At 37.8% G+C, this 23112-nt stretch overlaps 1 protein-coding gene across 2 annotated transcripts in view; it reads left to right on the top strand.

The window, feature by feature from the left end:
* Positions 1-11622: 11622 nt before the first annotated feature.
* Positions 11623-23112, top strand: part of RRAGB (Ras related GTP binding B) — a 35327-nt gene continuing 23837 nt past the window's right edge. Inside the window, exons 1-5 of one of the 2 annotated variants that reach the window (XM_063083646.1) lie at positions 11623-12225; positions 13103-13136; positions 15899-15998; positions 20459-20542; positions 22447-22513. In XM_063083646.1, the coding sequence (XP_062939716.1) occupies positions 12134-12225; positions 13103-13136; positions 15899-15998; positions 20459-20542; positions 22447-22513 (377 nt within the window). In that variant the 5' untranslated portion in view covers positions 11623-12133. The remainder of the gene's footprint in view (positions 12226-13102; positions 13137-15898; positions 15999-20458; positions 20543-22446; positions 22514-23112) is intronic. The other variant, XM_063083647.1, reaches the window with a different exon arrangement.

The following is a 23112-nucleotide window of genomic DNA, read 5'->3' as shown; positions in this document are numbered from 1 at the left end:
TGCCCAGCATCACTAGTTAACAAAGAAATACAAGTGAAAACAACATTGAGATATCTCACCCCACTTTGACCATTATTAAAAAGACTGAGAATAACAAAAGCTGATAAAGATGCAAGGAAAGGGGAACTCTTCTACATTGTTGGTGGGACTCTAAATTAGCAAAACCATTACAGAAAACAGTATGGAGGTTCCTTAGACAACTATAGACGGAACTACCCACTACTGGGTATATATCCAAAGGAATGGAAGTCAACATGTCAAAGGGATACCTGTACTCCCATGTTCATTGCTGCCTATTTACAATAGACAAAATATGGAACCAACTTAAGTATTCACTGACGGATGCCTGGATAAGGAAAATGTGGTATATATACACAATGGAATACTACTCAGCCATAAAAAAGAAATTACATCATTTGCAGCAACACAAATGAGTCTGCAGAAAATTATGTTAAGTGAAATAAGCCAGACAAGGAAAGAGAAATTCTGCATGTTCTCACTTGTAACTTGGTGCTAAGAAAGAAGGAGAGAAAGAAAGAAAGAAAGAAAAGACCACAACAATATGTTGAACTTTCAAAAGGAGAAAACAAACCTAAGGATATGTATTAGTCCATTTTGGTTGCTTATAACAAAATACTTGTATCTGGTGATTTATAAAGAAAATAAAATTTATTGCTTACAGTTTCTGAGGCTGGGAAGTCCAAAGTCCACCTGGTGATGACAACGGTGACCCAGGGGTCTCACATTGCAAGATGATGAAAGTGGAAAGAGCAAGAGAGAAAAAACAGGTTCTCCTCTTCTCTTAAAGCCCTCAGAAATATGCCTCTGACCACCATTTTTAATCCATTCACTACTGCACCTGCATGGTCCTACAATTCAATCACCTCTTCAAGGCTCCACCTTTCAATTACCATAATAGGATTTCCCACCCTCTTAACAGTCACAGTGGAGGGTGTTTGTAATACATCAAAACTTGGGGGACACAATTTAAGCTTCAGAGAGTTTTGGGGGGACATAATTCAGTCCACTACAGGACACTACAGATGGAGGGGAGGGAGAGAGGGGTTTAGGGAGTGATAGGTCAGGTAAAGGACATAAAGTAATATCACGATTTGAAGTAATGAATATGCTAATAATAAAATTTAAAAAGAATTCATGAGAATATTCACAGTATGTTTTAATTCTATTTTTCCACAAACTTTTTGAAGTACACTTCTGTGTGTGTGCATATATATATATATATATATATATATATATATATATATATATATATATATGCTGTTATTTGCCACATAATGTTTTGCTCAACAACAGACCACATATACTATTGTGTTCAGAGCAATAGGCTATACCATATGGCCCAGATATATAGTAAGCTATACCATTTAGGTTTGTATACGTACACTGTATGTTGTTTTTACAACAACAAAATTGCCTAACAATGCATTTCTCAGAACATATCCCCATCATTAAGTGATGTATGACTGTATATACATATACACACACACACACGCAAGCATACATAAGCAAATACATTTTGCTATTATTATTTTGAAGAAATTGTTATCTGTTAGATCCATTAAGAATAAGAAAAATAAAAATTTTTATTTTAACTTCATTTATTCTATCTCCAATGCTCTTTCTTTCTTTAAGTAGATCTGAATTTCTGACCTATATCATTTTCCTTCTCATGGAAGAACTTCCTTTAACATGTCTTGCAAGGCACATCTACTAGCAACAAATTCCATCAATTTTTGCTTGTCCGAGAATTGTCTTTATTTCTCTTTCACTTTTGAAAGGTAATTACACAGGGTACAGTCTTGGTTGGTGTTTTTTTTTTTTTTCTCTTAGCACTTTAAATATTTCACTCCACTCTCTTCTTGCTTGCATGGTTTTTGAGAAGTCAGATGAAATTCTTATTTTTGATCTTCAGTAGGGAAGGTCTGTTTTCTCTCTGGCTTCTTTCAAGATTTTTTCTTGGTCCTTGATATTTTGAAATTTAAATATAATATTCTTAGCAGTAGTTTTTGTTTGTTTTGTTTTTGTTTTTGCATTTATTCTCCTTCTTGTTCTCTAAACTTCCTGGATCTGTGGTTTGGTATCTTACATTAATTTGGGGAATTTTTCAGTTGTTATTGCCTCAAGGTAAAATTCACAAAATTGTGCTCCCCCATGGCTAACCCCACTTCCTTGGAGTTTTTAAGTCTCAGGCCTGTCCACATAGAGCCTCCAGTGCAGGTTTTCCTACCTTGGTAGTGGTTTCCAGGGAGATTTCTGTTCCTGGGTTTCTGTTCTGGAAAGTTGTTACTCTCGGTATCTGCCTGTCTGTCTCTACAATTTTGGGGGCAGTTGTTTTTCCTGTGACCTCACTTCTCTGAAGGACTTTAGAAGAACTGTTGGTTTTTCAGTTTATTCAGCTTTTTACTTATTGCTAGCATGGAGTGGTAACTTCTAAGCTCCTTACATGCAGAACCAAAAGCCGACAGACTTTCTACCAGGTGCTAATTCATCAAATCCTTAAGTCTAGTTAATTTGAAGAAGATTGTGTGATATTTCAAGCCAAGGGATGGGAATGGGGAGAAAAGAGCTGCCAGATGGATGTAGAAATGAACTCACAGGGCTCTGGGAAGTAGCAGTAAGCTATGGGAAAAGAGGAAGAAGGGAAGGTGGGGGAGGAGAAGAGCAGGCAAGTAATGGTTTGAGTATTGGAGACCCAGGGCTGTGAGGTAACTAGATTAAGTTTAGGGAATAAAAGGAAACTGAGATCTTATTAGAGTTTTATTAGGGGTCTGTATTAGTTTTTCTTGCTGAAATGGATGGTTGAAAAAAATCTGCATTGGGATATGGACAAAGGGAATGCTGATGTGTTTGTATGTGTGTGTATAGTGGAGCTGAGGTGTTAAGGTAAAACCATCTGACAGGCAGTGGGACATGAAATAGAGTGATGTTTATAATTCTTAGTGTCCAACATAGTTCCTGGCACTGAATGGCTGCTCAATAAATATTTATTGAATGAATATGTGAATAACAGAGCTAAATCAACATTTTCTGAAAAGAACCTATAATAAAAAGTTACAAAATTAATTGTACAAAAATAAAAAGTGAGCTGCATATCCTATATATGTATGTTTTTTAAAAATTGAAATGTAAAAAATAAACAGCTCAAGATACTGGGTGGAGACCAGAATCTTAAGCCCTAGGTTACATACGAATGCATTGTACTAACAGTCTTATTCACCATTTTTGTAACTAACCCTTAATTTAGTTCCTCAATCTTTTCCCACTCCCTTTCTTCCACTACCCTACTTCTACCCCATTCCTCTTCTTTCCTCTTCTCCCTTCCCCTTCATTCCTTCCCTCTTCCCATCTCCCCACTTCTTTCCATTTTATTCTTCATCCCTCCCCTCCAATTCTTTATTTGTTCCCTTACCTTCTTACTTCCTGTCCCTTAGCACATTGAGGCAACTCCTAGAATTTCCTTATGAGGCTTAAGGGAGAAAGTTAGAGTGGGTAGAGAAATGTTGCGATTGGCCAGTTGTTGAAGGTCCTAGTGTTGACACAATTTTTCCTTAAATTAAGGGAGGGTTTTATTTTTTTGTTTTGTTTTGTTTTTTGTAAGGGAGGGTTTTAAAGCAGAGAAATAACCTTTTATAATTTGTGCCTTAAAAAAAATCACTCAAGGCCTACAGCCACAGCAGGCACCCAGGTGAGCCTAGACCTGCATAGTGCTGGGGGGTCCCGGCCATGGACCCAGAGGGAAGTGCCTGCAGCTGCAGCAGATGGTGAGGCAAGCCAACATCCCTGCAGCACTGGGGGCTCACTCTACAGCCACAGATTCTGGAACAGGACCCAAGGTTGTGTAATATATCTATTACCACATCTACTGTCATGCAAGGACAATTCACCACCACAGTAGCAGCCAGGGCCATTCTACATGTAACCTACTGCTCTCCCTACTACACTGATAAAGGAAGAGTCATCAGTAAAGCCTGCAAATAAAGGGAGAAATCATTATCCTCATAGCCAAACTCAAAGTAAGAGAAGAAGCAAATCCTCTACCAGATGACCAAATGTCAATGAAAAAATACTAGAACTACAAACAAACAAGAAGATATGACACCACTGAAGGAATACAGTAATGCTCAAATTTCAGACTCCATGGAAGACAGAATCCTTGAAATGTCTGAAAAAGAATTCTGAGCAATGATCGTAAGAAAACTCAAAGAGATAAAAGAAGATTCAATTAGAGAAGACAATGAAACAAGAAAAAATATCCAGAATATGAAGAAGAAAATTTACAAAGAGATTAATACCTTAAAAAAAGAGTGTAGCAGAATTCCTAAAAATGAAAAATTCTTTCAATGAAGTAAAAAACATAACAGAGCTTGAGCAGCAGGGTAAAGCAAGCAGAAGAAAGAATTTCAGATCTTGAAGATAGTCTTTTAAAAATAACCCAGGCAGACAAAAAAAAAAAAAAAAAAAAGGAATAAAGAATTAAAAATAATGAGGAAAATCTAAGAGAGATAACAGACAACCTCAAGCACTCTAACATCAGAATCGTGGGTATTCCAGAAGGGGAGGAGAAAGGAAAAGGTATTGAAAACCTATGCAAGGAAATAGTAACACAAAACTTCCCAGGTGCAGAGAGAGATGCAGACCTTCAGATCCAGGAAGCTCAAAGGTCCCCAAACTGATTCAATCCAAAAAGATCCTCCCCAAGACACATTATAGTTAAATTTGCAAAGCTTAAAGACAAAGGGAGAATTCTAAAGGCAGCAAGAGAAAAGCGTCAAGTCACCTATAGGGGAGAATCCATCAGACTAACAGGAGACTTCTCAACTGAAACCCTACAGACCAGACGAAAGTGGAATGATATATTCAAAATACTTAAAGGAAAAAATTGCCGGCCAAGAATCCTTTACCCAGCAAGGCCCTACTTCAGAAATGAGGGGAAAATAGTGTATTTTCCAGACAAACAAAAGTTGTAGGAGTTCAGCACCACACTACCAGCCCTGCAAGAAATTCTCAAAGGAGTCCTTCATCTGGAATCTGAATAATGATGACCAGTACCACAAATACACAAGAAAGAGTAAAACCTTCCATTAAAACAAAAATACCAGTGAGAAAGAGAAAGAAGGCAAATCATGCCACCTTAAATTTCCAACTAACATTGAAGAAGAGAAATAAAAGGAGAAGTAATGAAAAAAAGATATTTAAAATGTCGAAACAAAAACCAATCAAATGACAGGAATTAAATAATACCTGTAAATAACTACCCTAAATGTGAATGCATGAAACTCCCCATATAAAAGACACAGACTGACTGATTGGATTAAAAAGCTAGACCAAAGTATGTGGTGTCTTCAAGAGACCCACCTCACCTGTAGAGATACACACAGGCTAAAAGTGAAGGGATGGAAAAAGATATACCATGCAAATGGAAACTAAAAATGAGAAGGAGTAGCTATTCTTATACTGGATAAAATAGACTTTAAACCAAAACTCATTAAAAAAGACAAAGAAGGCCACTATATAATGATAAAAGGATCCATACAGCTAGAAGACATAACAATCATAAATATATGTGCACCCAATACTGGAGCAACCAGATATATAAAGTAAACACTCTTAAACCCAAAAGAAAGAAATAGGCCCTAATACATTAATAGTGGGCATTCTGAACACCCCTCTCTCACTATGGACAGATCTTCCAGGCAACAAATCAACAAAGAGACACAGGATTTAAACTACACCTTAGACCAACTGTACCTGTCAGATATATACAGAACATTTCACCCAACAACTAATGAATATACTTTCTTCTCATCAGCACTTGGAACATTCTCCAGGATAGACCACATATTAGTTCACAAATTGACTCTCTGCAAATTTTAAAAAATTGAATCATTCCAAGTATCTTTTCAGTTCACAATGGAATAAAACTGGAAATTAACAACAAACAAAACTTTGGAAACTATACAAATACATGGAAACTAATTAATAGGCTTCTGAACAATTGAAGGCTCCAAGAAGAAATTAAACAGGAAATCAAAAAATTTCTAGGAACTAATGAAAATAAAGGTACCTCATACCAAAACGTGTGGTATACTACAAAGCAGTACTAAGAGGCAGATTTATTGCGATAAATGCTTACATCAGAAGAACAGAAAGATTTCAAATGAATGACCTAACACTATGCCTCAAAGAACTTGAAAAACAACAATCCAATCCTGAAAGTAGTAGATGGAAAGAATAAGATCAGAGCAGAACTAAATGAAATACGGACCCAAAAAACAATAGAAAAGGTAACAAAACAAAAAGTTGGTTTTTTGAGAAGATAAATAAAATAGACAAACCATTAGCTAAGTTAACAAAAAAAAGAAGAGAGAAGACCCACATAACAAAAATCAGAAATAAAAAGGGAGACATTACAACCAATACCACAGAAATACAAAGAATCATTAGAGACTATTATAAACAGCTGTATGACAACAAATATAAAAATCTGGAAGGTATGGATAAGTTTCTAGACACATACAAACTACCCAGACTGAACCAAGAAGAGACAGAAAATCTGAACAGAACAATAACAAGCAAGGAGATTGACGTGGTAATTAGCAATCTTCCCAACAAAGAAAAGTCTGGGTCCGGATGGCTTTACAGCGGAATTCTATTAAATTTTTAAAGAGGAGTTAATACCAATTATACTCAAATTGTTCCGAACAACTGAAACAGAAGCTACTCTCCCAAACTCATTCTATGAGGCCAACATAACTCTGATACCAAAACCAGATAAAGACACAACAAGAAAAGAGCATTACAGGCCAATATCCTTGATGAACCTAGATGTGAAAATCCTCAACAAAATATTAGCAATCAGAATACAGCAACATATTTAAAAAATTATACACTGTGATCAAGTGGGATTCATCCCATGGATGCAAGGATGGTTCAACATATGAAAGTCAATAAAAGTGATACATCACATAAGCAAACTCAAAGACAAAAACCATATGATTATCTCAATAGATGCTGAAAAAGCATTTGACAAAATTCAACATCACTTCATGATAAAAACGCTCAACAAATTAGGTATAGAAGGAAAATATATCAACACAATAAAAGCCACTTATGACAAGGCCACCACCAGTATCATTCTGAATGGGGAAAAACTGTGGGCCTTTCCCTTAAGAAGAGGAACAAGACAAGGATGCCAACTCTCACCTCTTCTATTTAACATAGTACTGGAGGTACTAGCTGGAGTAATCAGGCAAGGGAAAGAAATGATGGGAATCTAGATTGGAAAAGGTAAAGTCAAACTTTCTCTATTTCCAGATGACATGATACTATATATAGAAAAACCTAAAGACTCTATTAAAAACTCCTAGAGCTGGTTAATAACTTCAGTAACGTTGCAGGATACAAAATAAATGTCCCCAAATCAATTGCGCTTATATACTCAAATAATGAGCTAACAGAAAGAGAAATAAAGAAAGTAAGCCCATTTACAATTGTCATGAAAAAAAAAAAAAAACCTAAGAATCAGTTTAACCAAGGAGGTGAAAGACCTCTACAATGAGAACTACAAACCTCTTCTGAAAGAAATTAGACAGAAAAAGTTGGAAAGATATTCCATGCTCTTAGATTGGAAGAATTAACATTGTGAAAATGTCTATACTACTCAAAGTGATCTACAGATTCAATGCAATCCCCATGAAAATAACAATGACATTCTTCACAGAAATGGAAAAAACAATCTTACCCTTCATAGGGAACATCAAAAGACCCTGAATAGCCAAAGCAATTCTTAGCAAATAAATAAAGCCAGAGGCATAACAGTACCTGACTTCAAATTATACTACAAAGCTATAGTAACCAAAACAGCATGGCACTGGTATAAAAATAGACATTCAGACTAGTGGAGTAGAATTGAGGACCCAGAAATCAGCCCTCAGGCTTACAGCCATCTGGTACTGGACAAAAGCAACAAACATCTACATTGGGGAAAAGACTGCTTCTTCAACAAGTGGAGCTGAGAAAACTGGATATCCATATGCAGAAGAATGAAACTAGATATGCACCTCTCACCATATACTAAAATTAACTCAAGACGGATTAAAGACTAAGTATAAGACCTGAAACTGTAATGTTATGAAGGGAAAATATAGGTGAAACACTTCAGGAACTAAGTCTGGGAACAGACTTTATGAACATGAGTACGAAAACACAAGCAACAAAAGAAAAAAAACAAATAGGACTATACCAATCTAAAAATCTTCTGCACAGCAAAGGAAACAATCAACAGAGTGAAATGACAACCTAGAGAGTGGGAGAAAATTTTTGCTAACTATGCATCCAAGAAGGGATATCCATAATATACAAGAAATTTAAGCAATTACAGCAAGCAATTACACAACTCTATTTAAAATAGCCAAGATATGGAACCAACAAAATAGCCCAATTAAAAAATGGGCAAAGCAGCTGAATAGACATTTTTCAAAAAAAGTCATACAAATGGCCAACAGGTACATGAAAAAATGCTGAACATCAGTAGTCATCAGGGAAATGAAAATTAAAACCACATTGTGATATCACCTCACCCCAGTTAGACTGGCTATAATCAAAAAGACAGTGAATAACAAATGCTGACGAGGGTGTGGAGAGAAGAGAACACTTCTACATTGTTGGTGGAACTGTAAATTAGTACAACCACTATGGAAAACAGTATGGAGGTTTCTCAAACAACTACAGATAGATCTTCCATAATCCAGCAATCCCACTTCTGGGTATATACCCAGAGGAATGGAAATCATCATGTTGAAGGGATACCTGCACTCCCATGTTCACTGCAGCTCTGTTTACAGTAGCTGAGACATGGAACCAACCTAAATGTCCATCGATGGACAATTGCATAAGGAAACTGTGGTATATCTACACCATGGAATACTACTCTGCCATAAAAACGAATGAAATTCCCCCATTTGCAACAGTATGGATGAGACTGGAGAAATTTATGTTGAGTGAAATAAGCAAAGCACAGAGGGATAAATACCGCATGTACTCACTCATAAGTGGGAGCTGAGAGAGAAAGAAGGAAGGAAAGAAAGACCACAGTGATGTGTTGGACTTGCAGAGGGAGAGAGCATTCCTTGGGATACAAAGCGGAGTAGAGGAAAGGGGGAGGGGGAGGCAGATTGGGTATAATTGTGTGGGGGATATGGGGTATAATCACAATTTGTGGTAATGGGCACGCTGCCAGAATGGATCTGGCCTTCACATCTTGAGCATGAGTGGTGACGATCAGCTTTGTATCTCATGACTATTCATAAACAATAAAAAAACAAATCAATACGAGATCACTCAAGCACCTGTTAAAGTGGATGGATGGTTTGTGAGAGACAGAAAATTGCAATAAAGAGCATTTTAAGGGAGAAATTTGGCTAGTGAAGCCTGCGGGTAGTAGCAGTTGGAGGACACATTTGAAAGCTGCATTTACAAAACAAGCCCATATTAATTATATTGAATATTTGGGGGGATAAGATTTTTTTTTCACTCACTTCAAACCTCTCTGGAGCTGCCACCTTAGGAAAATCATTTAGAAAGCTATTGCAATTATATAGGCCAAAGACTATGACAGCAAGAGCAAAAACAGCAGCAGTAAGAATAGGGAGGAGGGGACAGATCGTAGAAAATGGACTAATCATGATTTACTTTCATTGACTTGTATGGAGGGTGGTGAATGTAAAGTAACTTTCTGGTTTGGGACTCAAGAGTCTTTCACCAGACAGGGACAGCTAAAAATAGGAGCTTGTTTGGGGGTAGCTGGTGGGGAGAAGGCAGGTGATTAGAGAGTGATAGAGCTAAGGAAGGGGTAATCAGAATTTACACTGGCCGTTATTAAAAAGACTGAGAATAACAAATGCTAGCGAGAACAAATGCTAGCGAGAACGTGGAGGAAGGGGAACTCTTCTACACTGTTGGTTGGACTGTAAAATAGGACAGCCATTATGGAAAACAGCATGGAGGTTTGTCAGTCAACTACATATAGAACTACCACAGGACCGAGCAATCCCACTTCTGGGTATATACCCAAAGGAATGGAAATTATCATGTCAAACAGATACCTGCACTCTCATGTTCATCGCAGCTTTGTTTACAATAGCCAAGATATGGAACCAACCTAAATGTCCATTGATGGATGATTGGATAAGGAAACTGTGGTACATATACACCATGGACTACTACTCTGCCATAAAATAGAATGCAATTCTCCCATTTGCAACAACATGGATGAGCTTAGAGAAACTTCTCTTGAGAGAAATAAGCAAAGCTCAGAGGGATAACTACCGCATATACTCACTCATAAGTGGGAGCTAAGAGAGAAGGAAGGAAAGAAAGACCACAATGGTGCGTTGGACGTACAGAGGGAGAGAACATAGCTTGGGAACAAAGTGGAGTTGGGGGGTGGGGAAGGAGGAGGGAAGTTGGGGATAATTGGGTGGGGAACACCGGGTACAATCGCAATTTGTAGTAATGGGCATGCTGCCAGTATGGATCTGGTCTTCACATCTTGGGCACGAGTGGTGACAGTCAGCTTTGTATCTCATGAATATTAACCACCAATTAAAAAATAATAGAGATGGCTAAATTTTAAAAAACATAGATTATATAAATTATGTTTATATATAGTTTATGCATTACATAATTATTTAACATGTAATTATTTAATAATTAATATAATTATAATTATAATTTATATTATCACTATATTAACTATTTAGTATGTAATATTTATTTATAATGCATAAATAATGTCCTTATTTATATCTTATTTTTATGTTATTTATATATATTATACAAATATAGTGTAGAAGGGCTTAAGATAAAAAGTAACAGTCCCTTGAACCATCACTCCCTATCCCCCCACACCCCCCGCCCCCCTCTCCAGAAGCAATGACTTTGAACCCTTTATGGCATTTTTTCTGGTGGTCTCTATAACTAAGGATAGTGTGCATGTGCCTATCAGTAGTCCTTCAGTTACAAATTCTAGACTAAATTTATTGACTTCTTACTATGGTATATGAGAATTTATTTCCCCACCTCCTGTTTTAAACAAGTGGGGAGACAAATGTGTGTGCTAAAATCCCCAATGAATCCCTGTTCCTAGCAATAATGGTAACTTATTGAGCGCTTACTACGTAGAAGACACAATTCTAATCACTTTGGATGCAATAACTCATTTAACCACAAGCTCGGTTACAAGGACTAGATAAAAAGCCGAAGACAAAGACAATTCTGGCCTTCCCCGTTAGAACCCGTAAAGGGTAAGCAGCAGTGAAAAGGGCTAGCTTGGAGGCACCAAAATTGCAACCGTCTCCTTTAATTCTCGTCGGCGGGTGGGTAGGGCCAGGCCGGCCCACAATCAAAGAGACCGCAGGGTAGCTGCACTCTAAAGGGCCTGCGGCGCGGAGAGACAAGGCCATGTGACTGCGACAGGCGGCACTCTGGCTTCCTTGTGCAGTCTCTATGATATTCTTCCCAGCCCACCCGCCCCCTTGGGTAGCGGCGGTCACGTGAGAGGCTCGGGTTTACGGCAGGTGCCCACGTGATCCTGGCCTGCAGTGGAGTGGCTGCGGTGAGGTACCTGGGCTCCTGAAGGGCGAGCGGTTAGGTGTCTCCCGTGCGTTCAGACTCGGGAGGAACAAGCTGGCTGAGGCATTCAATGCTTAGTGCCTGCGGCACCGGTCAGCTCTTTCTGCCACCTCCGCCATCGCGTTCCACACCTCTTTGCGGGTGAAGTCACCTTTGGGCTTCAAGACCTTGGGGCCTGAGGCCCAAACTCGGGACGAACTCCCAACCCACCTCTCTGCATCTCTTGTCCTCCACCTCTTCCTTTGCACCACCGAATGACTTAGCCTTTGAGCTGGCCAGCTCGTCTGTGCCTTGAGGTCAAGTTCGGTGCGGTAAAGGTAACCGTGGGGAAAGCGTCCCCCCAGTGGACAAAGGCGGAGGCAAGAATAGAGCGGGCCTGAAGGCCGCAGGCGATGAGAATAGGCGGTTGAGGGGGTGAACAAGAAAACAAAAACGAAGAGTACTGCGGATATAGAAGGGACTGGAAAAGACTTGTTGCACGATGGAAGAATCTGACTCTGAGAAAAAGATGGAGAAAGAGAATCTGGGGCCGAGAATGGATCCTCCACTAGGGGAACCAGAAGGATCGCTTGGGTGGGTGAAGGGTATTATGTCAAATCTGGAAGGGTGGTGGTGGTGGGGGGTGTTCTAATTGAGAATATTGTGAATTCAAACCCCCTCCCCCAACCCCAATGATAAATTGCTTCCATTTACCAGGATGGTTGATTGGTATCACGCTTTTGACGGCAGAACAAACTGGAAAGTGAACTGGTTGTAACTGGGCAGAAACAACCCTTGGGCCTAGGCTATTATTTCTGGTGTGGGGGGTTCTAATTGAGGAGGTGGTTCTGAGTTGCTTTGAATTATCAACAAAGGAGATTCGATATCACCATGTTGGGGATAGGAAGACTAGGAAAAGGATTAGCATTTCCTGATCAGAGACCAGTGGCTCGAGAGTGCTTTTTGTGACAATTTGTACCTGAATTTGGGACTTGTATTATATGTTCTTTGTGCTTGTGATGAGTGAAATACGGCTTGGAAGGACAGCTGAAGGACTAAAGATACTTCCAGATTTTAAAAATAGGAGGGTGAATTTTTTTTTTTTTTATATATAGAGGATGTTCAGGTATGAAAATATTGATTTATTAAGACACCTGTATATGTAGTGTTGATTCATTTTTTAAGATGATGAAAAATTGAATCTTGAATTTTAATGGCTCATTTGTACTCCTAAGTAAATCTTGCTAGGAGCTATCTCCTGAGCTCATAATTAGGAGATGGGGAGCATAAGCGCAGTTTTATAATATAGGAAAATGAGGGCCTCTACTCAACTGAGAACCCACACACAGCTGTACTCAGCTATTGTGCTAAACATGCTCTTCTTCACTTCCCCATTTATTTGTATTTCTTTAATTTCACTTTCTAAGGCGATTGGATCATGGAAACGCTGTCTTTTGGTTTATATCTGCAGGTGGGTGCTACCAAATACAGCCATGAAGAAAAAGGTAAGACATGTTAGGTACATCAAAAACATAGGTAAAGGTAAGAAGTTGCTATTAAGGAACTATATGGTATATATTTCCCATCTTTCCCGGACTGTTGCAAGAACCTTTTATGTGTTCTTCTTGACTCTTACCCCTTCTCTATCATATTTCATTTTTCTAAAATATAAATCTGACTGAGTCATTCACATGCTTAAGAACTTTTAGTAACTCATGGAATAAAATCCAGATGACTGCATGGCATAGGATGCCCTTTAAAAATCTGTTTCTGACTAAACCATCTGTCACACTTATGCACCCTATCATAGCCATACAAAATTTGTTTTTTTGCAAATTTACAAATTAATTTGCACTTTGTGCAAGCCATACACACATACCACACAGGCCTCTGCCTGCATTTATTTTTAACCAAACTCAAGTGTTACCACTCTGAGATGTTACATGAATTTTCCAGATGGAATTGGACACTCTTTCCTTTGTGCCCCACCTTGGCGTTTAGGCAGAATCTCTAAAAGTGCACCTCTGGAGCAAATTTCTTAACCTATTGGGGCTTCAGTTTCCTCATTTGTAAAATGGTTGTAATAATATTACCTATCTTGTAGGGTTGTTGTCAAGTTTAGATGAGTGAATGCTGTAATGTACTTAGTCAGTACCTATCACAATTAGCCTTGGTAAATCTTTTGTAAGCAATTGAGGTAAGACTTTTTTATTAGAAAACAAAATAAATACCGTATTTAGCTTTAACTTTGTCTAATAATTCAGTTCTAAAACACCAGTTTGCTAAGGGAATGTTCTTGATGAGCCTGCCTAAAGTTTATCAGCAAGGATGCCCCCAAAATACCAGAAATTTCTACATGATTAAGAACAAAGATTAGCTTGATTTAATCATTCCACAATGTGTACATATATCAAAACATCACATTGTAACCCCTAAATATATAGAATTATTGTTTTTTAATTAAAAATTTTAAAAGAACAAAAACAAGCTTTTCTTGTAGCAACTTTAGACTAGCTCCTTAGTGAGATAACGTTATGCAGTCATGTACTGCATAACAATGTTTCAGTCAATGACAGACCTCATATATAACAGTGGACCCATAAGATTATAATACCATGTTTTTACTGTACCTTTTCTATGTTTAAATATTTTTATATACACAAATACCATTGTATTACAATTGCTACAATATTCAGTAATGTAACATGCTGTACAGGTTTGTAGCCTACGAGCAATAGGCTATATCATATAGCCTCAGTGTATAATAGGTGATACCACCTAAGTTTGTGTAAGTCCACTCTGTGATATTCGCATGACAAAATTACCTAATGACGCATTTCTCAGAATGTATCCCTGTTATTAAACGAAGTGTAACTGTATAGTTAAATTGCTAGATTAAATCGAGTGCAGTATATTTTCATTAATACTTCTTGTGTTTGTAATCAGAAATTTTTATAAAATATCTTGAGAGTGAAGGTAGAACATGTATCCCTTCACTTGAAAAGCAAGGTAATTAGAACTATATTTCATAAATTTTAGATTTGAAAGGACTCTTAGAAGTCACTTTACTCAATTCCCTCCTAGTACAAGAATATATAGCATCTTTGACAGGTGTTTTTCTCTCTGTATTAAACACTGACGTTGACAAGAAGGCTGTTTACCCTCATAAGGCCATCCTTTCCACTGGACAATTCTCATTACTAAAAACTCTTTTGCTTTGTATCTTTGTTTTGATAGCTTGCTCATTCTTTTGATGAACATATTTTGAGTATCCGTTATATGTTAGACACTGGAGATGCAAAGGGGACTCTTCCTGCTCTTCAGGAGCTCAGAATCTTGTGAGAGACAGGCTCCAAAAAAGAGTAACTGCAATGCATTACAGTCTTTATAATAATATAACAATGACATAGAAGGACAGAGGTAAGACACCTAAGTCAGCCTGAGGCATTTGTGTTAGAGAAGCTTCTTGAGGAGATGATTACTGAACCAAGACTTGAAAGATGAGTGGAACTAAGCTGAAGTAAGAAAAGAGAATGGAAAGGTAGTGTAGCATGAAATAAAGGCATAGAGGCAGGACTCCCCAGAGGACTGGGAGCAATCAAAGGGACTACAAGCAGTTCAGTTCAGTGTGGTTGGATGCTAAAAGTTCCAGGTCAGGAGGGGCAGGAGATGAGAGCAGAGAAGTAGATAGGCTCCATCAGTGAGGGTCTTATATGTAATTTAAGGGCTTGATCCTGTAGGCCATGGGAAGCTTTTGAAAAGAAAAAGGAGAGACAGTAATTAATGGACCAAGGTTATTGAGGTAAGTGGAAGAGATGAGATCAAGGACAGAGGTGGAAAGGCTGACCTTGAGCAGAAGGAGGAAGAACTTTCTGTTATACTAAAATCCTCTGCTAGGTAGTTCAGTGCATAAGACATTAGATTATGAGAGAACAGGGTTTAATTTCCTCCCAAGATGATATTTTTCTAATCTAGTTCTGAATATATTAATAGTACATATTAATAACATAACAAATTTACTGCAATTCTAATGCCAAGAAGATGTGTGACCTGTGACAGGTAAGTGCCTGGCCCCTTTAATTCTAGGTGTATCTGCATGCACGGTTGGTTCAGGAACAGATTAGTCAGTTACGAGTATCCCCACCAGGTTATTGGTACTGTCACTTCAGTAAAACATCAAACACAGGAGAGAAATAGGTTCCTGTAGACTTGATTTGCTCTAGATTGCTAACTTTTTTCCTTTCTTTTTCTCCCACTTTGTCCTTAGGTGCTGTTGATGGGTAAAAGTGGGTCTGGTAAGACCAGTATGAGGTCTATTATCTTTGCAAATTATATTGCCAGAGACACACGTCGCCTTGGTGCAACAAGTAAGATGTTTTATCTTACTGTAAAGTCAGGTGATCTTAACTATTAATAATCTGCATAACACTTGGTTTCAGTAACTTGGGGATGCAGAGGTTGAGGGATTTGTTTTGCAGCATGTTTTTCCTTTTTGCATTTCTCCTCAGAGAGGTGTGGCCTAATTCTGGTTACTACTGCTTGCTCTCTTGGTGAGGTTCTTTTTTTTCTAGTTTGCTTACGAAATGCGATGCCCTTGTCCAAATTCTTGTTTATCCTGCTATTTCTTAAAGTAGCACAGGGACCCTTTTGTTTGTTCGTTTTGGGGAGAGAGTATTCGTTTTTAACTGTTATTATACAAAGGAGAAATTCATACGTATTAACAAGCATAACAAAATCTAAGAGTTTTTTAAAGCAGTAGTTAGTCCTTGTCTTCATTAAAAGATAAACTGCAAGGGTGGGAAGTAGGGAGGTTAACCTGATCTGTTACTCTGCTTCTTCTCTTCCTGGATACACGTGAATGTTCTCATTGGAGTTTCAGCTCTGACTTGGGAAATGTGTTATTGCTCTTTTTGGTTTGAATGTTAGTGTAGACTAGCTGGGCTGCCGTGGCTGCCAGGACAGTGAATATAGGATAGTGGGAGAGCCCTTCTGTCTCTGGGTTGTAATGCCATTTTGTTCTGCAGCATCCAAGCATTTCTGGATTCTGCCTTGGTCCTTGGTTTCTAGGTAAGGAAGGCATTTCCCTAGCTGGCCTTCAAAGATACCTGATCTGGGTTTCTAGCATCTTGAATGCTTTTAGGGACAAGTCACCCACTGCTCTATAAGGTGTCTCACTCTGCTTTCAAGAACGACAAACTTTTAAAAACACATTATGTTCCAGACCTTAGGATACAAAGGAGAAAGAAACCTCATTTCTGTTCTTATAGTGCTTGGAGTGTAGTGTAGACTCATAATTGGGGCAGCTTTGATGATTAGAAAGCTGTTTCTTAGGTAGAGCCCAAACCTAGTTCCCTTGTTTCTGTTAGCTGGTTCTTTTTCTGTTCTCTTAAGCCTCTACAAATAATTGAGAATTGTCACTGTCTCAATTTATCCCAGCTAGTCTACACTAGTCTACATCTGTTGCCTCCCAAATCTTGTCTTGCTTAAGTTAAACATCTCCAGTCCTTCTGTCTGTTCTTCATTTTTGAAGCATTTTTAAGGATCTGTTCAAACTTGTCTACATTTTTCTTAAAGTTTTGAGACTTGAGTGCAGATGTGGTCTGATCAAGACAGAGTGGGTCTATTACATCTCTTTTTCTAGGCATTACATTGTTGTTAGCACAATCTAACTCCTACCCTCCTTTTTTGACGCGAACTTCATTATACTGAGTCACACTAAAAAAAACCCTGTTCCTTTTCACATATATTGCTGTTAAAACATTTATCCTTCTGATTCTTGTGCAGTTAATATTTTGAACCTAAGAATAAATGCTTATTTCTATTATTCCTCACTTTTGTTTGTTTTAGCCCATGACATCTTCCTGTACCCTATGTTTGTTAACTATGAAATCCAGGACAAATCACTCTCTCTGGACCTCAGTTTCCTTATCCGTAGAAAAGGGGCTCGATCCTATTTTCATTTTAGCTACTTATTCTCTCATCTGATATAATAGCTATCCCTCCTAGCTCTGTACAGTCTGTACATTTGCTATGTATCTCATATAGTTTTCATCTAAGTCATTGGTCAAAAATTTTAGTCAGCACAGTATCCTATGGCTTGTCATGCCTCTAGAGTTGACATCTGTGGCTCTGGCCTCTGAGAACTCTACTTGTCCAAACTTCTCTCTCTCTTGATTTGATACTTTAAAAAAATTTTCTTTTTTCCAAGTTAAATATCTGGGCCTTATACTCACATGGTTTCAGTAGATTAGAGGAAGCTAATGTTTATTCAACAACTGTTGTTTGCTAGGTTTTTGTATGCTGTTTTATTTACTTTCATCCTCATGTTAACTTCATTTTAGTAGATGAATAAAGTACAACTTAGAAGTTAATTTCACTCAGCTAGTAAACATTAGAGCTGGAATGTCAATCTGTGCTCATGCTCTATTCATTATGCTGCAGCCTGTCTAGTTTACCCTATTCTAACAATTTCTGGCAGACTTCTTTTTCTTTGTGTTTTAAATTTTGCAGTCTTTGTTAAACACCTTTTTCTAGTCCAATTGATGTTTCTGTTTTTAGCTGATCAGCGAGTTGATTTATTACTGAATTCAGTGCATAGTCCTACAACCAAAATTTCAGAACTATTCAAACTGCTTAAAATAGTTGTGATATAATCTAGAAGCATCATCATGAACAGAATGTTGAAAATTATATGAACCCTGTACATTAAAGCAGGCCATTTATTCAAAAAGTACTTTTCTGGTGCTTCTTGTGTATCAGGCACTGTGAATGGGACAGAGCTGTTGCTCTTAAGAATATCTCAAGCGGGACCTTCATTGATAATACTTTGTTAGTAATTACTGTATCTCATTAAAAGTGGTAAAAGTATACCTAAAAATATTATGTTGGCTTTAATGCTTTAGCATAACATCATTAGCTAGTTTGTTATTACTGAAGAAAAGTCTGAGTTCTTTTGCTAAACTTAGACTAGTTCAAAATACATATAGTGTATTGCTTTTTACTTGATGTTGCTTTTCATGCAGTTGCTGATTTTTTTTAAAAAGTATTAAAAGAATACTTCTTTCAAAATATTACATTGACTTTAATGTTTTAGTGTTTTTCTAGTTTGTCATTCCTGAAAAAAGTCCAGTTTTATTTTGTTAAACTTAGAGCCTACTGTGTTTTGAAATTTGAAGTAAGGATACAGAATGGTATTATTAACTTATTAGGGGGCTGTTAAAATGTGTTTGTTGGAATAGTAAACTTGTCAATAAAAATATGATTATGAAGTAATTTAGTCTCAAACACTGTTGACAGCTCTAAGATTTCCTACCTTCTCAAAATTCTCAGTTCCCTTGGCTTTTATTCAATGCTCCATTACCCTGGTTTTCTTCCTTTATCTTTAACCATCCCTATCCCCCTTTAAAAAAAAAAAAAAAAGTCTTTATCATAGTATTTTCTTCTTTCTGCCCCATAAGTGTATATGATTCCCTAAAGCAATGTTCTTGATTCTTTTCAGTTGCTCTTATGACAACAGAGCAGGAAGACTGGGAGAGCCAGAGGGCCATATAGGAGACATGAGACTAAAGAGGGGAGCAGGAAGTGAAGGTTAGATCATGAAGTACCTTATAAGCCAAGTTAAGTAATTTAAACTGAGGGTAGAGGGCAGCCCCTAGAGAGTTTTAAACAGAGAAGTAACATGATCAGATTTATATGTTACTATTTTTAATTTTCGATTTTAATTACAAAAGTAATACTGTGAAAAATTCAAACATTACAGAAGTGTAAAAAGTCTATTCTCTCCCTCACTCTCAGGCCTACTTCCTAGAGACAACCACCATTAGTAGTTCTGAGGTTATCTTTCTGGCATTTTCTTTTCTGGGTGTATACAATCATGCATATACAGAAAGATATTTTTTTGTTGTTTTTAAAGAATGAAATAAAAATCTACATTTTGGAGAGACTGCTATATCTATAATATAAAGAATAGAATGGTTGGAGGCAAGGGTATAATCAGGCTGACCAATTAAGAAATTAGTAGACCTGGTAAGAGATGACAGGGACTTGATTTGGGTTAGGGTGGTGGTAGTCGATATGGTGAGAAGCACATGGATATGGGATATATTTAAGAGGTAGAGTCAACAGGACTTTCTGGTAGATTTGAGAATAATGGTGAGGGAATGAGTTGACTGAAGGATGAAACTTAGGTTTTGGCTTAGGCAACTGGTTAAATTCACTGAGATTGAGAAGACTGAAATGAGGAATAGATTTTATGGGAAGAAAGAGCAGATGATGAGTTACATTTGGATTCATTGAGTTCGGGATACTTGTGTTTTATTCCGGTGGAGATGTACAATATATAAGTCAGAAAGGTAGAAGTGAGAGCTGTACTAGAAATACCTATTTATGAGTTATTAGTATCCGAATGATAAATAAAATAATGTGAATAGAGTAGCTTGTCTTGGGGAAGAATACATAGACAAGAAGGTGGCCAAGGATGGAGTCCTGAGGAACTCCAACATTTAAGGGACAGAAAGAAGAATAGGAGCCTGTGAGGGAGGATCTGCCAGAGAGGTGGTAGGTATGATATTAGAGACCAAGAGAAGAGAATTTTTTGAGAAGAGAGTAGTCAACAGTGTCATGCTGCAGAAAGTAAGACAAGGACTAAAAAGTCCACTGGATTTGGTAATGGGGTCATTGATCACATGATGAGAACAATTTCTGATATGGAAGTAGAAACCAGATTTCAATCCCATGTGTCCCATATCCGAACAGTCACTGAATCCTGTCGCTTCTTTTGTTATTGTCTTTCCCTTTCTCAGTAGCACTTCTTTCCATTTTTTTTTAGTACTAGACCGTATACATAGTCTTCAAATTAATAGCAGTTTGAGCACCTACTCTCTCGTAGACTCTGTTGGAAATACAAAGACATGTAAGATATGATTCCTTTTCCGAGGAGGGGGAAATAAAGGGGAGAAGGGAAGTAGTTTTAGCACCTACTATGTGCCAGGCACTTTATGTATGATAACTCATTGAATCCTCACAATAATCCTGTGAGGTCAGTGCTATGCTCCTCTTTTTTTAATAGAAGAAGTAACTAATATTTAAAGAGTAAGTGACTTGTTCAAGGTCACATAGAGAGGTAGAGCTGGTATTTGAACTAAGATCTGTTTGACTCCAAAGCCCATGCTTTTTAAATAATGCTTTTCTGCTTATGATATTGTTTGTAAGAAGGTAAAATTGAACAAAAGTTAGATAGTGGTCAATTTAAGCAACAGCTTTGAGATAGTCATAGAAGAAATACCACTGTGTGATTGATTATCACGTAAATTGTATAGATGATAATTGCTGATAATTGCTAGACTTTGCGAAATTTTCAGCATAAAACTTTTCATTATTCCTCCATGGGAATTTTAGTGCCTGGCAGAGAGTAGATGCTTAATAAATGTTTTAATGAATTCAGAGGGAGAGATGACGGTAAGTGGGGGTAACTAGGTAGGGCTTTTAGAGGAAGTGGGATTTAGTCTGGGTCTTAAAAGATGAATGTAACTTTGAAGAAACGATGGGGAGGGATTTCCAGGCAGATGGTCAGAGTAGGTGAAGTATGGGGGTAGTGGGTGGTAGTATAAGGCAGAGGTCGCAAACAGGCAGCCTGTATGCTGGATAAGGCCTGTAGATGTGTTTTGTTGGCCCCATGCAATGTTTTAGAAAAATTACAATTAGTTATTAACATGTAAAAGTTTCCATAAAAATCTAGATTTCCCATTGTTATTGAAAAATTTAAAGATTCGATCACCCCGAGCCAATGTTTCTGCATGGCAAATGAGCAAGAGCTGAGTAAGTGCCACCCACTCTACCATTGCGTTGGGTGGGTGTTTACCCTCCATGTGTGACCAACTTTGCTTGTATATGTTTACTGGCCTGGGCCCTATTAGCAAGTTTGCGACCTCTGATATAAGGTATATTGGGGGTTGGGGAGGTAGTGGGGTTTGGGAGGACTGTGAATAAACCAAATTGGATTGGAGTGAAAGGCTTTATTAATATGAATCATTGGGGAATGAATAGGTAGATTGGAAGCCAAATCGTAAAGGACCTTGAATGCCCCCCTCTAGGCTTGAAGGAGCCATTGAAAGTGGTTTGAATGGGGAGTGACATGTTCAAAGTAGTATTAAGAAAATGAGTCTGGGAGTAGCCCATAGCATGAAGTAAAGTGGGTAAGGCTTTTTGGTGGGAAGTCAGTTGTAGTGTAGGTGTGAGATGATAAGGGCCTTCCTTAATGTTAGTGGTGGGTTGTAAAATGAGGATTGGAATTGAGAATGATTACAAAGAACTAGCAATGAATTGAATGTGCATAAGAGTCAAAAATGGGAAAAAGGTAGGGTCATTAACTGAAAAGGAAATCAATAGCAGGAGTTAGTTTGGTTATGTCTGTTTGTTTTGTGTTTTGTGCTTGGTTTTTATTTTTTATTTTTTTTGTGTGTGTGGGGAGTAGTTGATGAGGGCAAGTGGGACAGGGAAGATCTATTAAATGGTCTGTGTCTCTGTCTTATGTGTTGAAATTTTAACATTAGTATTGTAATTGGAGATTGTTTCTGCTCTAAGTACTAAACTACTAAAAAGTAAAATGACTTACCTGAGAGCCAGTTCTATAGCTCAGGGTAGTTTAGGTGCCCAGCTTGCCACTAAACCACACTACTAAGCTGAAAATCACCTTGTTGTGGCTTTGAGCATTTCACTCCACTTTGGTCCTTCTAAATTCCATGGGTTAGTGCTTTGCTTATTTTGAATCTCACCTTGCGTGCTACAATTACTAGATCTGTCATATTTGTCTTCCAGTTGATGTAGAACATTCTCATGTTCGATTTCTGGGAAACCTGGTATTGAACCTGTGGGATTGTGGTGGGTAAGTACCATCTGCTTAGGCTTTGTGAAGCTGGTGGCAGTAATCACGGCTTGTACTATAATTAGCTTAGAGGATACACCTAGAGTAACTATCATTTGTAATAGATACATTGGATAGAAATTACTTAAAATTGGTGCTTGATTAAATAAAGATCTCTGACTTTTACGTAATTGCGAAATGTCTGCTGAATGTAACAAGTTTAAGTAGCACTGACACAAACTCCATCTTGGTATCTGTAGTATGGGATAGATTATCCCCTCATGTGCAGGGGAATAAATTAGCTTTGTCTCAGGTGGCCTGACACCAGTGCCAACCTCTTACCTGTCATGTTATATCACTTATTCTTTGTTGTTTCAGTAATTATCTCCAGGCGGTCTCGGCACTGTAGATCAGACTTTGAGTGCATATTCTGTAGCTGAGTTACCCACTGCTGGAAGAGTAAGATACGGTTCTTCTTCTCATTACCAAGGCATTTACCAAATAACCCATCACAAATGCACACTCACTGTGCTTGTGTGCTGATGATGTTGCTCCCTACCTATGGCCACTTTCATCTCTGTGCTGAAGCAGCAGTGTATAGTGCACAGTGGTTAGGAGCA

The sequence above is a fragment of the Cynocephalus volans genome, chromosome X (assembly GCF_027409185.1).
Source record: "Cynocephalus volans isolate mCynVol1 chromosome X, mCynVol1.pri, whole genome shotgun sequence".
In the NCBI taxonomy this organism is placed as follows: domain Eukaryota; kingdom Metazoa; phylum Chordata; class Mammalia; order Dermoptera; family Cynocephalidae; genus Cynocephalus; species Cynocephalus volans.
The sequence above is the reverse complement of the archived record's forward strand: the minus strand, read 5'-3'. Positions and strand labels throughout refer to the sequence as shown.